The 17,767-nt window shown below is 43.3% G+C and overlaps 1 protein-coding gene across 3 annotated transcripts in view; it reads right to left on the bottom strand.

Moving 5' to 3' along the window:
• Nucleotides 1-15,889, bottom strand: part of PCCB (propionyl-CoA carboxylase subunit beta) — a 72,043-nt gene extending 56,154 nt beyond the window's left edge. For 2 of the 3 annotated variants that reach the window (XM_012451166.2, XM_064378723.1), the window contains exons 1-5: nucleotides 15,672-15,864; nucleotides 11,967-12,086; nucleotides 11,323-11,391; nucleotides 7,126-7,182; nucleotides 5,581-5,694 (exon numbers count right to left, since the gene is read on the bottom strand). In XM_012451166.2, coding sequence (XP_012306589.2) covers nucleotides 5,581-5,694; nucleotides 7,126-7,182; nucleotides 11,323-11,391; nucleotides 11,967-12,086; nucleotides 15,672-15,854 — 543 coding nt within the window. In that variant the 5' untranslated portion in view covers nucleotides 15,855-15,864. Of the gene's footprint in view, nucleotides 1-5,580; nucleotides 5,695-7,125; nucleotides 7,183-11,322; nucleotides 11,392-11,966; nucleotides 12,087-15,671 lie in introns of all 3 variants that reach the window. The other variant, XM_012451165.2, reaches the window with a different exon arrangement.
• Between the last annotated feature and the right edge of the window lie 1,878 nt (nucleotides 15,890-17,767).

Raw genomic sequence — 17,767 nt, 5'->3', positions numbered from 1 at the left:
CTAATATAAGAGAGCCAGCTGGGAGCAGTGGCTCATGCCTATAATCCCAGCACTTTGGGAGGCCAAGGCAGGCAAATCACCTGAGGTCAGGAATTTGAGACCAGCCTGATCAACATGAAGAAACCCCATCTCTACCAAATATATATACATATATATATATACACAAAAATCAGCCAGGTTTGGTGGCAGGCACCCGTAATCCCTGAGATTGCACCATTGCACTCCACCCTGGGCAGCAAAGAAAAACGCCATCTCAAAAAAAAAAAAAAAAAGACAGAGCCAAACCTATAAAACTCCATGAAGAAAACAAAATCTTCATGACTTTGTATTACATAGTTTTTACATATGATAATAAAAGTATGATCCACAAAAGAAAACTTGATAAACTGGACTTCAAAATTAAAAACTTCTCCAACTCAAAAGCCACTAAAGGCTGGGCACATCGGCTCATGCCTGTAATGCCAGCACTCTAGGAAGCCGAGATAGGAGGATGGCTTAAGCCCAGAAGTTCAAGACCAGCCTGAGCAACATAATGTGACCCCACATCTACAAATAATGAAAAAAATAGTCGGGAATAGTAGCACGTGCCTGTGGTCTCAGCTAATCAGGAGGATGAGGCAGGAGGACTGCCTGAGCCTGGGAAGTTCAGGCTGCAGTGAGCCATGATCACATTACTACACTCCAACCTAGGTGACAGAGTGAAACCCTAGCACACACAAAAATAATAATAAAATAAAATAAAATTTTAAAAAAGGCACCACAGGTTGGGTGCAGTGTTTTATAATTCCAGCACTTTGGGATGCTAAAGCAGGAGTTCAAGACCAGCCTAGGCAAATGTAGTAAGATCTCATCTCTACACACAAAAGAAATTTTTAAAAAATTAGCTGGTTGTACTAGTGTGTGCCTATATTCCCAGCTATTTGGTAGGCTGAGGCAGGAAGACTGCTTGAGCCCAGGAGTTCAAGGCTGCAGTGAGCTGTGATTGCACCACTGTACTCCAGCCCAGGCAACAGAGCTAGACCCTGTCTCTAAAAAATAAAATAAAAATAGGCTGAGCATGGTGGCTCATAACGGGAATCCCAGCACTTTGAGAGGCCGAAACAGGTGGATCACCTGAGCTCAGGAGTTCAAGACCAGCCTGGGCAACATGGTGAACCCTGTCTCTACTAAAAATACAAAGAAATTAGCTGGGTGTGGCGGCACGCATCTGTAATCCTAGCTACTCAGAAGGCTGAGACATGAGAATCACTTGAACCCAGGAAGCAGAGGTTGCAGTGAGCCAAGATCACGCCACTGCACTCCAGCCTGAAGAACAGAGTGAGACTGTCTCAAAAAATAAAAATAAAAATAAATAAAGCTACCACTAAGAAAGAAAAGACAAGCCACAGACTGAGAGAAAATACTTACAAATCATATCTCTGCTTTAAAAAAAAAAAAAAAAAGCCGGGAGTGGTGGCTCACACCTGTAATCCAAGCACTTTGGAGGCCAAGGCAGGTGGATCACTTGAGGTTGGGAGTTTAAGACCAGCCTGACCAACATGGTGAAACCCCGTCTTTAAAAAAAATAATAAAAAAATAAAAATAAATTACAAAATGGACAAAAGATCTTAAGACATTTCAGCAAAGAAGGTTTACAAATGACTAATATGTACATAAAGATGCTCAACGTGATTAGTCATCTGAGAAATGCGAACTATAACTACAGTGAGATACCATTACACACTACTAAAACAGCTACAGTCAAAAAGACTGGACCAAGCGCAGTGGCTCACATCTGTAATTCCAGCACTTTGGGAGGCCAAGGCAGGAGGATCGCTTGAGCCCAGGAGTTGAAGACCAGCCTGGGCAACATGGCAAGCCAAGCAGCCTGTCATCCCAGCTACTTGGGAAGCTGAGGCAGGAGGATCACTTGAGCCCAGGAGGTGGAGCTGCAGTGAGCTGTGATCATGCCACTGTACTCCAGCCTGAACAACAGAGTAAGACCTTGTCTCAAAAAAAAAAAGAAAGAGGCTGGGCACGGTGGCTCATGCCTGTAATCCAGGCACTTTGGAGGCCAAGGCAGGTGGATCACCTGAGGTCGGGAGTTCAAGACCAGCTTGACCAACATGGTGAAACCCCGTCTTTAAAAAATAAATAAATAAAAATAAAATAAAATAAAAGATTGGCCAGGTGCAGTGGCTCACGCCTGTAACCCCAGCACTTTGGGAGGCCAAGGGAGGCAGATCACTTGAGGTCAAGAGTTAGAACAACCTGGCCAACATGATGAAACTCCATCTCTACTAAAAATACAGTAATTAGCCAGGCGTGGTGGCGCACACCTGTAATCCCAGCTATTCAGGAGGCTAAGGCAGAGGAATCACTTGATCCCAGGAGGCAGAGGTTGCAGTAAGCCAAGATTGCACCACTGCACTCCAGCCTGGGCCACAGAGTGAGACTCTGTCTCAAAAAAAAGGCTGACAATACCAAATATAAACAAAGATGTGGAAAACCTGCACCCATGAATACATTGCTTATGGTAATGTAAAATGTTTTAGTTATTTTGGAAAACAATTTGGCAGTTTCTTAAAAAGTTATACACAAAACTTATTATAAAACCTATAATCCCACTGTTAGGTACCTATCTACCCAAGGGTTATGAAAACATATGTTCACACAGAGTAACACACAAATGCTCATAGTAGCATTTGTTCATGATAGCCAGGAACTAGAAACAACCCAAATCTCTCTCATGTGGTAAATGAAAATATGTAAAATGTTCAATAGAATATTATTCAGCAATAAAAAGGAATAAACTAATACACATTACAATATGAATGAACCTCAAAAAACATGATGTTTAGTGAAAGGAGTCAGATGCAAAAATCTGTAAAAGCAGAAATATGGGTGAGAAGTTGCCTGTGGTTAGGCAGAAACTGACTGCAAACAGGCAAGAGTATTTTTGGAGTGAGTGGCAGGTTCTAAAACTAGATTATGACTGTACAACTCTAAAAATTAATTTAAAATTATTGGATATGTTTACAATGGGCGGATTTTATGATCTGTAAACTGTTTCACAATAAAGCTATTTTTTAAAATGTCAAGATCATGGAGAACAAAGACAGGAACTGCTCCAGATGAAAAAAGATTAAAGAGAGATAACCTTTAAAGTCAATCCTTCATTCTGGATTGGATCCTGGCCAGGAAGAACAAATATATATATATAGAGAGAGAGAGAGACAGTCAAAGAGAGCACACACACGCAAGACCACACACTATAAAGGACTTTGTTAAGTGCTGAATAAGGATTATGAATTAGAACAACACTGATGAATCCATGCTAAATTTCCTTATTTTTATTACTGTATTATGGTTATTTAAGAGAATATCCTTATTCTTTAGAAATAATGAAGAACTTAGGAGGTAAAGAAGACATAGTATCGGCCGGGTGCGGTGGCTCATGCCTGTAATCCTAGCACTTTGGGAGGCCGAGATGGGTGGATCACCTGAGGTCAGGAGTTCAAGACCAGCCTGGCCATCATGGTGAAACCCCTTCTTTATAAAAAAAATTAAAAATAAAAAATGAGAAAGAAGACATAGTATCTCTAATTTATTCTCAAATACTTCAGAAAAATATAACAAGCAAATATGTATATATGGAGAGCGAATAATAGAACAAACAGAGAAAATGTAAATAACTGGTGAATCTGGGAAAAGGGCATTATAGGAGTTCCTGTAGTATTTTTGTCATTCTTCTATGAAGTTTGAATTTTTTTCCTGAGACAGAGTCTCACTCTGTTGCCCATACTGGAGCGCAATGGCACACTCTTGGCTCGCTGTAACCTCTGCCTCCCAGGTTCAAGCAATGCTCCTACCTTAGCCTCCTGAGTAGCTGGGATTACAGGCACATGCTGCCCATTGGCCAGGTAATTTTTGTATTTTTAATAGAGATAGGGTTTCACCATGTGGGCCAGGCTAGTCTTAAACTCCTGACCTCAAGTGATCCATCCGCCTTAGCCTCCCGAAGTACTGGGATTACAGGCGTGAGCCACTGCACCCAGCCCGAAGTTTGAAATTTTATCAAAATAAAAAGTAACCCAAAAACAATATAGGCAGGATTAAGTGAGTGGAGGTGTCAATATGATAAGCAGCATTAGTAAGCAATTAATTAAGCAATAAAGATCTGAAAGTCACTGAAGACCGGCCCTTAAAAACAAAAATTAAAGGCCGGGTGTGGCGGCTCACTCCTGTAATCCCAGCACTTTGGGAGGCAAAAGCAGGTCAATCGCTTGAGTTCAGGAGTTCAAGACAAGCCTGGGGGATGTGGCAAAAACCCACCTCTACAAAAAAAAATACCAAAAAAAGTAGCCAGGTGTGGTGGTGAATGACTGTGGTCCCAGCTATTCAGGAGGCTGAACCAGTGAAATGATCACTTGAACCCAGGGGGCTGAGGTTGCAGTGAGCAGATATCACGCCACTGCACTCCAGCCTAAGCAACTGAGACCCTTGTCTCAAAAAAAAATAAATATTTAAAAACAAACAAACAACAACAAAAAAAAAACCACTCCTCCAGATCCATAAAAATGTATTAAACTAGGTGATATTCTAAAATCCAGTCAAGCTCTAAAATATGGTGGTTTATCACCACATCTCTGAGGGACGCTCTTTTGTTTCTCAACAGGAATGACTTCCAGGCCTAAACTGCTTAGGTCAAGCCACCCATAGAAGTAAACCTGCAGAGCAAGGATGACAACAGTAGCTGGCCTGATTAGAAACAACGTCTGCCTGTCTCCTTCCTTTCTAACCCTGGAAATGTTGCCAGTTTCTGTCTACAGTAACTCTCTGCCTCATCCCAATCTCTCTTAACTGTATCTCTCACAAATATACTTTACACTTCACATAGCGCATTATTTTAGGTTTCTTTTCATTTTTTTCTCTCATAATTTCATTCTGTAAATAAGCAAAGCGGTATCAGTAATGAGGCTCACCAAATGTTTCTGAATGAAAGGATCTGGGGTGATTTTATTCTTCTTTGCAGTATGGCTTGGACTTTATATAATAATCCTGCAGTGTTTTAACCAAAAAATTAAAAAGGTGCTACCTTTTTTTTTTTTTTTTTTAAATAAAGATGGGGTTTCCCCATGTTGGCCAGGCTGGTCTCGAACTCCTGACCTCAAGTGATCCGCCCACCTCAGCCTCCCAAAGTGCTGGGATTACAGGCATGAGTCACCAAGCCCAGCTTAAAGGTGCTACATTTTTAAAAAATTATAATTCTAGCAAATCAGTTTATTTTAACTTTTTATATTTCCTCTCCCTTGCTTTCAAAAAATATATATTTTCAAGTCCTTTTCCCTTACGATCTTTAACTATAATTTCCCCTATGAGTGGCCCTGTTAGAAAAAATGAAAACCCTCTCTTCCCACTTTCTTACTTTTCATCTACTCTTCATCCCACCCCCAAGTCACACAGGAGGGACCCACAGAACAGAGACAATGCAGCAGAGAATAGTGAGGAGAGCTGGAGAAGCTCTGACTAGGCCATGGTTTAGAGAACATTAAGCCTCGTATTTTCTTATTCTCTGTTCTCTCTTAACAGGTTTCTCACCAGAAAGATGTCTGCATAGCCAGCCAAAGACTCCACTCCCTCTTGGATCCGTGCTCCCCCAGAGTCATTCAGCCCAATCACTGGAGCCCCCACTGTTACGGCCTGGTCCATGATCTGAGACAGCATAGAAATTTTGTGTTAAGACAAACATTCTTGATATAAAAATGGCATTCACAAAGTACCAGAGTTTTCTAGAAAATGTTCTATGTGCATTTTTCAAAACAGGAGGCAGTAACACTGGTTTCACTCCCCATTATGACTGGGTACCTTCATGGAAGACAAAGGGCCAGATATTTAAAAGGCCGATTAAAGCCCCCACATACCCAAGAGCCAAAACACTTCCCATTAGCAGGGGATAAAACAATTCACGGCAACCATTTCTAGAATTACAGGCTCACGTTGTAATGTCTTCCAGCAGCCAGTTTTGTTCACAGGTACTGCTTTGAAAGAACTCACAGTAGACAGAATGGCAAAGTTATATTTTCATGAAAGCAGATGTTGACCCATCTGTTAATCTGAAGGCAGGCCCAGGCCTGCTTTTACTTCTAATGTGACAGATTTTCCTCATCAGTTAGTAGTTCTGACAGCATAATAAGCAACATTCCTACGGCTCTTGACAGTTTAAAAAGTACTTTCACTTCCACTACCTCATTTACCCATCATAATGGAGTCACTAAAAAGAAAATAATTACGAAAGTTTAAAAGTTAAGTGATTGGCCCAAGGTCTCAGGAGTAATACATGACAGGACCATGTCTACAATCCAGATGTTCCAATTACTAGTAGCTCCAACTTTAATTCCAAAATTCTCTAAATATTATTTATCCTTTTATTCTTCTCCAGAGCATCTAATCTCTAGCAGTGGTTTTAAATTATCAGCATGCAGTCCTCGCACTGTTCTTTAACTTCTAGCACCTGGCCCCTCACTTAGACAAGAGGTTCTCCACCTGGGATCCTCAGAATCCCGAGGGCTCGGTAAATGGATTTCAGGGGGTCCATGAACTTAAATGGGAAAAAATTTACATCTTTATCTTTACTAACTCCAGCTGATCATTAACTTTTTTTTCATTATGAATATAGACAATGAGCCTCATAGTATTAGAAATACCTGTGACTTTGTCATTATTAGAAGCCACAGATATTTTTATGTTCCATTAAAGTTGTTGCGGATATCCTGTACTATTTTCACCTTTGACTACTTTAAAATTACGGTAGTTATCAGATCTATTGCTAAATCTTGTCATTAAATGCCTTAACAAGGAAGCACATATATTATAAATGTGGTGTTTTAAAAACATTTTTAATACTTTAAAATCCTACAAATTTTATTTTAGGCATGTAAAAACAGGAGGTTCCAGGCTTTGCCAGCCCATGGAAGAGATCCACAGTACAAAAAATGTTATGCACCCCTTCAGGTGGGTACCACATCTTGCATACCTCTGCCCTACCCCAAGTACCTAGCTCAGTGTCTTGTATCCCAAGGATACTCAACGAGCACTATGTAACTGAGGAAAGCAACGGACTGAATTTCAGTATTAAATACTTACTTTGCAGATCTTTTGGGCATGTGCTCCTGACAGACTGCCTCCAAAAACTGTAAAATCCTAAAAAGAAAATACAAATCAGCAAGTCAAATATAGTAACTGGCTGGAGATGAAAACCCAGTAGGAGAAAGAAATAGAAAATTCACAGATAAAAGTTTTAAGGCCAGGCATGGTTGCTCACGCCTGTAATCCCAACACTTTGAGAGGCCAAGGCAGGTGGATGGCTTGAGTCCAGGAGTTTGAGACCAGCCTGGGCGAAATGGTAAAAGCCTGTATCTATAAAAAATACAGAAAAAAGTTAGTGGGGTATGGTGGCACACGCCTAGAGTCCCAGCTACTTGGGAGGCTGAGGCAGAAGGACTGCTTGAGCCCAGGAGACAGAGGCTTCAATGAGTCAAGATAGCTCCATTGCATTCCAGCCTAGGAAACAGAGCAAGACCCTGTCTTTAAAAAGAAAAAAAAAAAGTTGGCTGGGTGCAGTTGCTCAAACCTGTAATCCCAGCACTTTGAGAGGCCAAGGCAGGCGGATCACTTGAGGTCAGGAGTTCCAGACCAGCCTGGCCAACATGGTGGAACCCTGTCTCTACTAAAATATAAAAATTAGCTGTGTGTGGTGGTGCACACCTGTAATCCCAGCTACTCGGGAGGCTGAGGCAAGAGAATCACTTGAACCTGGGAGGCAGAGGTTGCAGCAAGCCGAGATCGCGCCACTGCACTCTAGCCTGGGCAACAGAGGGAGACCCCATAAAAAAAAATTTTTTTTGAAGAATTTTCAGAAGTTTAAAAAAATTAGAAAAAAAAATCTGATTTATAGATTATTCCATAGAATAAAATATCTTGAAGTTCATGAATTGTCAAGAGCAAAAAAGCTAGTCTTTGCTCTACAAAAATGATTTGCAAGTTAAAAAAAGAAAAAGAAAAAAATGATTTGCAGCTCTGAAGGACAACCTATCACACAGAATTAACTCTAATATCAGATTCTATGGATTTCAAACAGTCAAGCACTTCTATTTTTAGGAAAATTTACTGTTTTGTTATTTATTTTGAGACAAGGTCTCACTGTTGCCCAGACTGGAGCGCAGTGGTATAATCTTGGCTCACTGTATCCTCTGTCTCCCAGGTTAAAGCAATTCTCCTGCCTCAGACTCGCGAGTAGCTGGGATTACAGGCACGTGTCATCATGCCCAGCTTTATATTTTTAGTAGAGAAGAGGTTTCACCATGTTGCCCAGGCTCATCTCAAACTTCTGGCCTCAAGTGATCCACCTCCCTCGGCCTCCCAAAATGTTGGGATTTCAAGCGTGAGCCATCGCGCCTAGCCTATATTTGCTGTTTTAAAAAGGAAGGTTAAAAAACAACAATCAGAGCTCTCATGGCTTCTGCTTATGGACCTTCATTACGTTCAGATGTAAAGGGCTTATTGTGGGCATAACCTCCTTCCTAAAACCCCTTCAAAAAGACATTTGGGACTTAATTTGCCATGAGAATAAAAACAAGGAGACAACAGCATAGGAAAGATTAAACAAACCTGAGGGGAACTGAAAGCACAAGAAAATACCTGATTTGGAGGGAGAGAATGGAAGCTTACACACCTGCAGTGCGGGTAATCAAGGAGGGAACAACCCAGGAACCATGGAAAGTGGAGGTGAGGAGGGGGCTGAAAACAAGACTAATAGAAGTCTATGTTAGAAGCAGTTAGACCCCACAGGGCCCCTCCTTCACCTTGAGAGGAGAGAGGTTTGTTCTCTAAAGGAAGTTAACCAGAAGGGTTCTAAACTCACAACTTCTAGCCTAAAAGAGGGAAAGGTGAGGCTGAAAACAGGCAAGATTAGGACGCTATACACTGAATGAGGGAGTGCTGGCCCCTCTTTTCTCTCCTCATAGAATACACCAATCTCCTCGTAGAATACACCAAGAGCCAATTATCAAGCAAGGGACTGGGGAGGCTCCCCCAGAAGAACAGAAGCTTCCCAGAAAAAAACACAGATATTAACATCTCAGAGATCACTATAAAAAAAACTAGCTCATCACTCCCTACCCTCACTATCCTTCAGGGCCTGTCTCAATTGCCCCACTGTTCCTAAAGCTTTCCACAACCCTGGATGTGATTTTCCCTTGTCTTGGGTCCACAGCATTTGCCTGGAACCTCTCACTCCATCTTCTCTGTAGTCACATCTGTTCTATGCCATTCTGCCTATAAAATGATTCGCTTCTTCAGGGTGAGAACTCTTGTCTGGGTCATCTCCACCTACTCCTTACTCCCACCCTACCACATGAGCATAAGAGGTGCTCAAAAGTATCAATTCAGTGAATTTTTCCATCTGCTTAATAGTGGTCAGTGAATACCATGTCCAGAAAACATAACTTTCTTTGTTCTACCCCTTTTTTCAATGGTTCCTTCTGTACAAGTTTTTCTCAGCTCTCACAAATTGCACAAAACAAAGAAATGTGATTCCTTCTATTTCAGCATTTGGTAGACCAATTTATAACAGTTTTAAAACATTTCAAAGGTAATTTTAGTAAACGCATATTGTCTAACTATGATAGATTTTAAATTAACCAAATGTAACTATTTTTTATTTTTTTATTTTTTGAGACATAGTCTAGCTCTGTCTCCCAGGCTAGAGTGCAGTAGCGCAATCTCGGTTCACTGCAACCTCCATCTCCTGGGTTCAAAGGATTCTCCTGCCTCAGTCTCCCGAGTAGCTGGGATTAGAGATATCCACCACACCTGGCTAATTTTTCTGTTTTTGGTAAAGATGGGGTTTCACCATGTTGGTCAGGCTGGTCTCAGACTCCTGACCTCAGATGATCCACCCGTCTCAGCCTCTCAAAGTACTGGGATTACAGGCATGAGCCACCGCACCCAGCCAACTTTAATATCAAACTTTAGGTCTGTAAAAAGACCTAAACATTTTAAATTATATGCATTTCCACCTCTAGAGGGAAAAAAGCAAAATCCAAAATAGTACACAACATATTCTGTATTAGTTTCCTATTACTGCTATAACAAATTAACACAAATTCAGTGCCTTGAAACAACACAGATGTATTATCTTAGGGTTTTATAGTTTAGAAGTGCTACATAGGATTGACTGGGCTAAAATTCAGGTTGGCAGGGCTGTGCACCTTTCTGGAGGCTCCAGGGGTAAATGTATTTTCTTGCCTTTATCAGCTCCTAGAGACCATGGGCACTCCTTTGCTGATGGTCCCCTTCTCCCATCCTCAAAGCCAGGTAATGCAGGTCAAGTCCTCCTCACATCACAACCTTCTGAGCTCCTCTTCTATCTCCCTCTTCCACTTTTAAGAGCTCTGTGATTATATTGGCCCCACCTGGATAAACCAAGCTACTCTTCCTATTGTAAGGTCAGTTAACAACCTTCATTCCCTTTTGCATGTAAAATAACATTGATAACTTTGGCTATGTGTGTGAACAAACTGTATCTATCTTCAGCCAGCCTGATAAAAGTTTTCTGAGGCCAGGCTTGGTGGCCGACTCCTGTAATCCCAGCACTTTGAGAGGCCAAGGCTGGCGGATCACCTGAGGTTGACAGTTCAAGACCAGCCTGACCAACGTGTAGAAACTCCATCTCTACTGAAAATAAACAGAATTAGTGGTGGCACATGTCTGTAATCCCAGCTACTCGGGAGGTTGAGGCAGGAGAATCGCTTGAACCCAGGAGGCGAATGTTGCGGTGAGCCGAGACGGCACCATTGCACTCCAGCCTAGACAATAAGAGTAAACTCCATCTCAAAAAAAAAAAAGCTTTCTGAACATGAACATATTCATGAAAGCCCAACACTCAGGGAGACTCTGGTTTTGAGAGTCAAGTCCCCTTTGCTAGGCTGCACCCACTGCACTCTCTAGTCCACATAGACTGCCCAGAATACAGATGCCCTCCAGGCACACACCCAACCCTCTCAAGAGGAATCCCATTCATTTGGAATAAATTCCTGATTCCTGGGATAATTTTGTACAAGGCTAGTGCCCAGTAATCATCTCCAAAACAGACTAAGGACTCTTCCTAAGGAAAAAAAAAATAGTATAATATTCTGGACATATGCACTGAAAAACAAAGCAAATCCCTCATTTGCCCCAAACTACAAGCAAGTTTTCATTCCCCAAGATTGGTTTCTTTCACACATTTTGTTCTTGGCTCTGCCCTCCAAGAAAGTTCAGACTAACAGAGTTATGAAATACCTGACTGAAGACATAAACCAATCTTCCATTGATTCGGCCCCGTCCAGTGACCACGCTGTCTCCAGGAAACTACCAGAAAAATGCAAAAACAAAGGTTAAAAAATCCAAATATTTTAATGAATTTGGCCACTATGCCTCAATTAAAGACAAAAACAAAACCCAAATTACTAAAACTTTAATATGAACAAGGGACATGAAGGAATCCCACCCCACTTTCCCAGTTGTACAATAGCAAGTATCGAGCTCCTACTTCATCAACAGGAGTGAAGGGCACTGTCATCTTAGTCCTATCTACCCTCCTAAAAGCAAAATAATCAAGACCCCAGGGCCCCCATTTCTCTATGCTTATGCAAAGGAGGACATATGAAGAAACACAAGGCAGGGTACAGTGTCTCATGCTTGTAGTCCCAGCACTTTGGGAGGCCGAGGCGGGTGGACTGCTTGAGGCCAGGAGTTCAAGGCCAGCCTGACCAACATGGTAAAAGCCTGTCTCTACTAAAAATACAAAAATTAGTCAGGCATGGTATCTGCAGTGCTTCTACAGAGGACTTCAGATAAAAGCCTTACAGATTTATTATTATTCTAGTGGGTAGGCCAGCTGAGCCACACCTAGAAAGTGTTCAGACCACTATTTGAACAAATACCTTATTCTTATCAGCAGCCATTCCAAAATCTGCACATCTGTGTTCCACAAACATGTCGCTCTCAACAAAGCTGCCAGGGTCCAGCAAGAGACTGATCCGCTCCCTAGCCGTTAGCTTTCCCTACAATAGAACAAAGATCACTCAGTAATGTCATCACAGACAATTTAGTAGGCAAAGCAAGGGCTGTTCACGGGAGGGCCTGAAGGGCAGATTTTGTTGTTCATCCCGATGCAAATGCCTCCATTCTGTCCAACCTGCCCAAGGTAGATAGGTGTTATTAGCAAACATTAGATGACATGGAAATCAGGGTAGACAGTGTGCTCCAGAAGCCACCCAACTGTGGAAGATGAATAAGGAAATAGGGAGAGGAAAAGGTAGAGAGAAGTGGGAATAAGGAGAACCTGACCCTGGAACATAGTAACTAGTTCTGCAAATACTTACTGGAGACCTAAAGAGCCATAAAAAGAAGAATGCAGAAGCAGGTGGTAGAAACTAAAGCAGGCTCAGTGAAGGATCTGAGACAGGTTCTTTCCAGGAAGACCTACAGAAGCACACCTCACCTCACCAGGGTTCCTGCTGTTCCCAGCTCCCACCTCAAGGACACACTACTTCCTGGTTTTTCTCCTGCCTCCTCCGTGGGCTTCTTTTTCCTACTCTCCTATCCCCTGCTTAGGGACCCCACACCTGACAGTGACACTATGACACTGAGATGACCCCACATCAGGGAGTGGCTGAGCAGAAGGGGAGTAGGACACAAAATGCTAAAGAGCTCACTAGAGAAGAGTTTTAAAATGCTTCTTTGAGGAGATAAGGTCGAAGTTCTCAATTTACCAAGGGCCTCGGTCAGGCACGGAGGCCCACACCTGTAAACCCAGCACTGATTAAAAGTAAGAGACAGCTGAACCCTCATGTGGCCATTCATAAATGTCCCTATTTAGAGAACAAGTGATTGTGCTACCTTTACACAGTCAGGATACCGTGGCCGTTGAACATATGTCACTGGGCAGGCAGTGCCTCTAATACTGGTAGTGCTAGAGGTGAGAGGCTGAGACAAGCATCACTTAAGCCCAGGAGTTTAAGACCAGCTGGGCAACATGGCGAAACCTGGTCTTTACTGAAAAATACAAAAATTAGCTGGGAGTAGTGGCACGTGCTGTAGCCCCAGCTACCTGTGGGGATGAGGCCAGAGGATCACCTGAGTCCAGGAGGTCGAGGCTGCAGTGAGCCATGATCATTCCATTTCACTCCAGCCTGGGCAACAGAGTGAGATCCTGGTTTGTTTTTTTTTAAAAAGAGCCTCCATTGCTTGGGCTCCCGAGCTATCAGCCCAAGGCAAATACCCTAGCCTACCATCTTCCATCCTCCTCCCCACCAACCGCTACCCCAAACATACACACACCTCAAATTGGCTATTATTTCCCCCTTAGAAAGTAGCCAAAGGTACTGAGGTTGCGTTTAAAAAAACAAAAACCAGGCAATCCTATACACTGTCATGTAAAGCAGAATAAGTTTTTAGGGAAGCAATTTGGCAATATATATACAGATTTTTAAAATATATTTATACTGGCCAGGCTCAGTGGCTTATGCCCATAATCCCAGCACTTTGAGAGGCTGAGGCGGGCGGATCACCTGAGGTCAGGAGTTCAAGACCGCCTGACCAACATGAAGAAATCTGTTTCTACTAAAAATACAAAAAAAATTAGCCAGGCATGGTGGCATATGCCTGTAATTCGAGCTACTAAGGAGACTGAGGCAGGAAAATCGCTTGAACCCAGGAGGTGGAGATTGCAGTGAGCCAAGATCGGGCCATTGCACTCCAGACTGTGCAACAAGAACAAAACTCTGTCTCAAAAAATATATAGATTTTAAAATATATTTTATATATATATATATATATATATTTATACTGACCAGGCACTGTGGCTCACACCTGTAATCCCAGAACTTTGGGAGGCCAAGGCGGGAGGACTGTTTGAGCCCAGGAGTTGAGACCAGCCTGGGCAAAAAAGCGAGACCCTATCTCTACCACACACACAAAAAAAAATTAGCTGGAAAAGAGGCTGAAGTGGGAGGATCACTGGAGCCCAGCCAGGAGGTTGAGGATGCTGTGAGCCGTGATTCCACTGCCCTCCAGCCTGGGTGACAGAATAAGAGCCTGCCTCAAAAACAAACAAACAAACAAAAACTCCATAATCCCAGCACTTTGGGAGGCTGAAGTGGGCGGATCACCTCAGGTCAGGAGTTCAAGACCAACCTGGCCAACATGGTGAAACCCCGTCCCTACTAAAAATACAAAAATTAGCCATGTGTGGTGGTACATGCCTGTAATCCCAGCTACTCGGGAGGCTGAGGCAGGAAAATCACTTGAACCTGGGAGGCAGAGGTTGCATGAGCCAGTCTGGGCAACAAAAGCAAAATTTCATCTCAAAAATTAAAAAGGGGTAGAGGAGGGGGTTCATATCAAATCTGCCTCCTAAGTCAACTTTGGCAAAAGAAAAACAGCTTCGGGAGGCTTCATCTAAACCCAGTAGGATCTACCTGGGAAAAGGCTAGGTGATGTTCCACCAAAGAATTGACCAATAGATCCCAACAGAAAGACTGTACGGGAGCACTGACAGGTCTTTCCAGAGGATGATCTAACATCTCTCTCAGCCCTAACATAGCAGACCTGGGGGAGGGAGAGAAAACACTAGCACCACAAACCATCAACCAAATTTACATTTCTCTCCCAAGTGTCAAAAGGAACCTTCAGGCCCTTGTCAAATGCAAATTTATGACATCTGAATCAAAACTAGACTTAAATATACAGCTGTTCAAATCTCCTCACCTTAAGACTCCATCCCTCCCCCATGGTTGTGAGTTGTGCCTAAGAACCCTTCACCTATAAGAGTTTCACTTCCGCACCTTCCTGTTAGTTCTGTAATTCGCTCAGCACAACGGTCCAGACTCACCCACGAGTCATGGACACATTGTGCAAGCCTGATTTCAAGTCAGGGGTCACCTCTCCAAAATCGGCCACCCAGCTTTTCTCTGAAGGCCAGCTGCGATTCTCACTTCAAAACCCAGGGGGTGGGTGGTAGTGCCTCAGTTGCTCAGTCCAGCCAAACATCGAGAATAGCCTGCGCACTCCCAGAAAGGCCACCTGCTTCCAACACGTGCCTCTGCTACCCACCAAGGCGAGGCATGCTAAGGCCCTAAAGAGGTTGACCGGGCATTCTGCGGACAGAAGTTCCACAGGTTCCCTGCACGCGCACATCCCCCAAATCATGTTAGTGGAGTTTGACCAAGTTCAATTTTCCTGCTTCCACAATGGAGAAAGAATCTTACCATCACTCTTTCATGGGGCACGAGAAGAATATGCACATCTTTTTTACTCAATGTCTATGGTCTAACGATACGCTTATGCGGGAAGAATTCTTATTAAATTGACCCACAGAGATTTAATAAGTTGCCCAAAAGTTTATATCAAGTGGTGAGCTGGCTGGAGACCAGCCATTTCTGTCTAAATTCCAAGAGTTAAACAGTGTGAAAAACCACACAGGTGCTTCTGCTGGTTATACCCGCCTCCACGCGAAACGCTACAGGTTTTCAAGGTGAACACGCTCGCCCCCGCCCCTCCAGGAACCGTGCGGATTGGCAAGGAGACCTCGGCGCCGCGAGCCGGGCACGCTGTGATAGGTCGCGGACGCCAGGGGCGGGACTCACTCGCTTGTGCTGCGCGTCAATACGGCGTTGGCCTCCTCCCAGTAGCGCGGTCCGGCGCTTGTTCTCAATGCGCTCGTCAACAGAGGTGAGCTGGCTGCAAAGGCTGCGGACCGCGGCGCGGAGACCGCTCGCCAGAACGCTGAGTCTTGCCCCGGCCGCAGCCACCCGTAGTGCAGCCGCCATTTTGCTGTGCCGGCGCGTCCCCTACCGGCGCACCTGAGTACGCATGTGCATAAAGCGTAGTCACTGCGCTTGCGCAGCATCGGCGGGCTGTAGGGAGCCTAGAAGCTGGACTACAGAACCTGTTTGGGAGTAAGACGTGAGAGTTCGAGACCCGAGGCCGCCCTAGGAGAGTCACGCAGAGAAAAAGTATAGGGCCCGCCTGGCTGCACAAGAGAGGGACATAGTCCTTGCTCTTCTCTGACCACCTAGACCCTTAACTCTGTCGTCCTCCTTCCTGCAGAAAATGAGATTATAAGATTTAACCAACATGTATTAAGCATTGTGCCAGGTATTGCTTTTTGCACTCACCATGCAGTAGCATATTATCTGGTTTTCACAGATGGGGTAAATGAAGCAGAGTGATGAGTGATTTGATCAAGAAGCAAGACTGAGGCTGAGGTAGGTTAGCCCAGGAGCCCAAGACCAGCTTGAGCAATATAATGAGAGACCCCACCTCTACAAAAAATGTGAAAATTAGTTGGGTATGGCAGCTTACACCTGTGGCCCCAGCTACTCAGGAGGATAAGGCGGGAGGAACGCTTGAGCCCGGGATATCAAGTCTGCAGTGAGTCGTGATTGCATCACTGCACTCCAGCCTGAGCAAAACCCATCTCAAAAAAAAAAAAAAAAAAAAAAGCCAAGACAGGCAATGTGGTTGGATTCAAACTCAGAGGCATACCATTAATGTGTGCCAGATAATAAGCACAGGACCTTTAACTTCTAATCAGTAGTTCTCAAAGTATGAATCCCATTAAAGAAAAAAATTGTTCATGACAATTATTCATGTTTAAGAATGATAAGGCATTGCTGTCCAGAAAGTTAAAAATTTTTTTTAATTAAAAAAAAAAGAATGATAAGGCAAACTTTATTCAGGCCCAATCTGACAGACGTAGAGATAGAGTTTTGCAGTAAGTGACAGAGGTTGGGCTGAATATAGCAAAGTGGGAATTTATAGCTAAAGGGCAGTGTGTGGAAGTCAGTGGATGGAAAATTACTAAGAGGAAACATGGGGCGGGACCTGGCTAAATCGACCTAACAGGATTCCTGCCAAAGGCAGGCCAGGATAATCAAACATCACCTGGGGGATAATGGCGAGTATGGATCTAAAATCAGATATGGAGAGCGATCAGATATCAAGAATGGAGGATTCTGGCTAAAATGACTTGGCAAGATTCTTGCTAAAATGGAATTCTACAAGGAAAGAAATGGGAGCCCAAGCTCAGGCCTAGTCAAAAGGAGAACTCAGAAAAGCCTGACCAATGTTTGATCAAGGAGGGAATCTTGTCAATACAGCAGTTTCAGTATCACCTGGGAGTGAATTGGAAATTCAAGCTCGAATTCTCAGAGTTTATCCCAGACCTTTAAATCAGAAACTCCGGGGCTGGGGCCAGCCATCTGTTTTAGCAGATGACCTTTATTACAGCAAGCAGATTCTGATCTGCTTGCTAAAGTTTTAAGAACCACTGCTCTAGGAGTTTGGAATTGTACTGTTGAGAGCTTGACCATCTGTTTCTCCCACTAGCAGGCAGGTCTTCAAGACAAATAACATGCTGTATATTTCTCATTTTTAGCCACAGAAAACTGCTGAAGTTGATCATGAGCCCTTCCAAGATCCAGCTCATAGCCAGGGTCTTCATAAAGTTCAAATTCTGACCTGGGACCTTAATATTAATGCAATTCAACTCAGAAAACATTTTTGAGCACCTACCATTTGCCAAGAACTAAACATCAGTACTGATTGCATTTCCTGGAGTAGGAATTGTTCATCTAGATAGAGGGAAGCTAAGAGGCCACCTGCTAGACAAAGGCCACCTGCATCTGTATAACTTCATAATGAGTGTTCTTGACCTTGCATTTGAGTCCTTGCTTTAAGG

The sequence above is a fragment of the Aotus nancymaae genome, unplaced genomic scaffold (assembly GCF_030222135.1).
Source record: "Aotus nancymaae isolate 86718 unplaced genomic scaffold, 86718_ANA_hifiasm-v0.15.2.pri h1tg000019l, whole genome shotgun sequence".
Taxonomy (NCBI): Eukaryota; Metazoa; Chordata; class Mammalia; order Primates; family Aotidae; genus Aotus; species Aotus nancymaae.
Note: the sequence above shows the minus strand (reverse complement) of the source record. Positions and strands in the feature narration are given on the sequence as shown.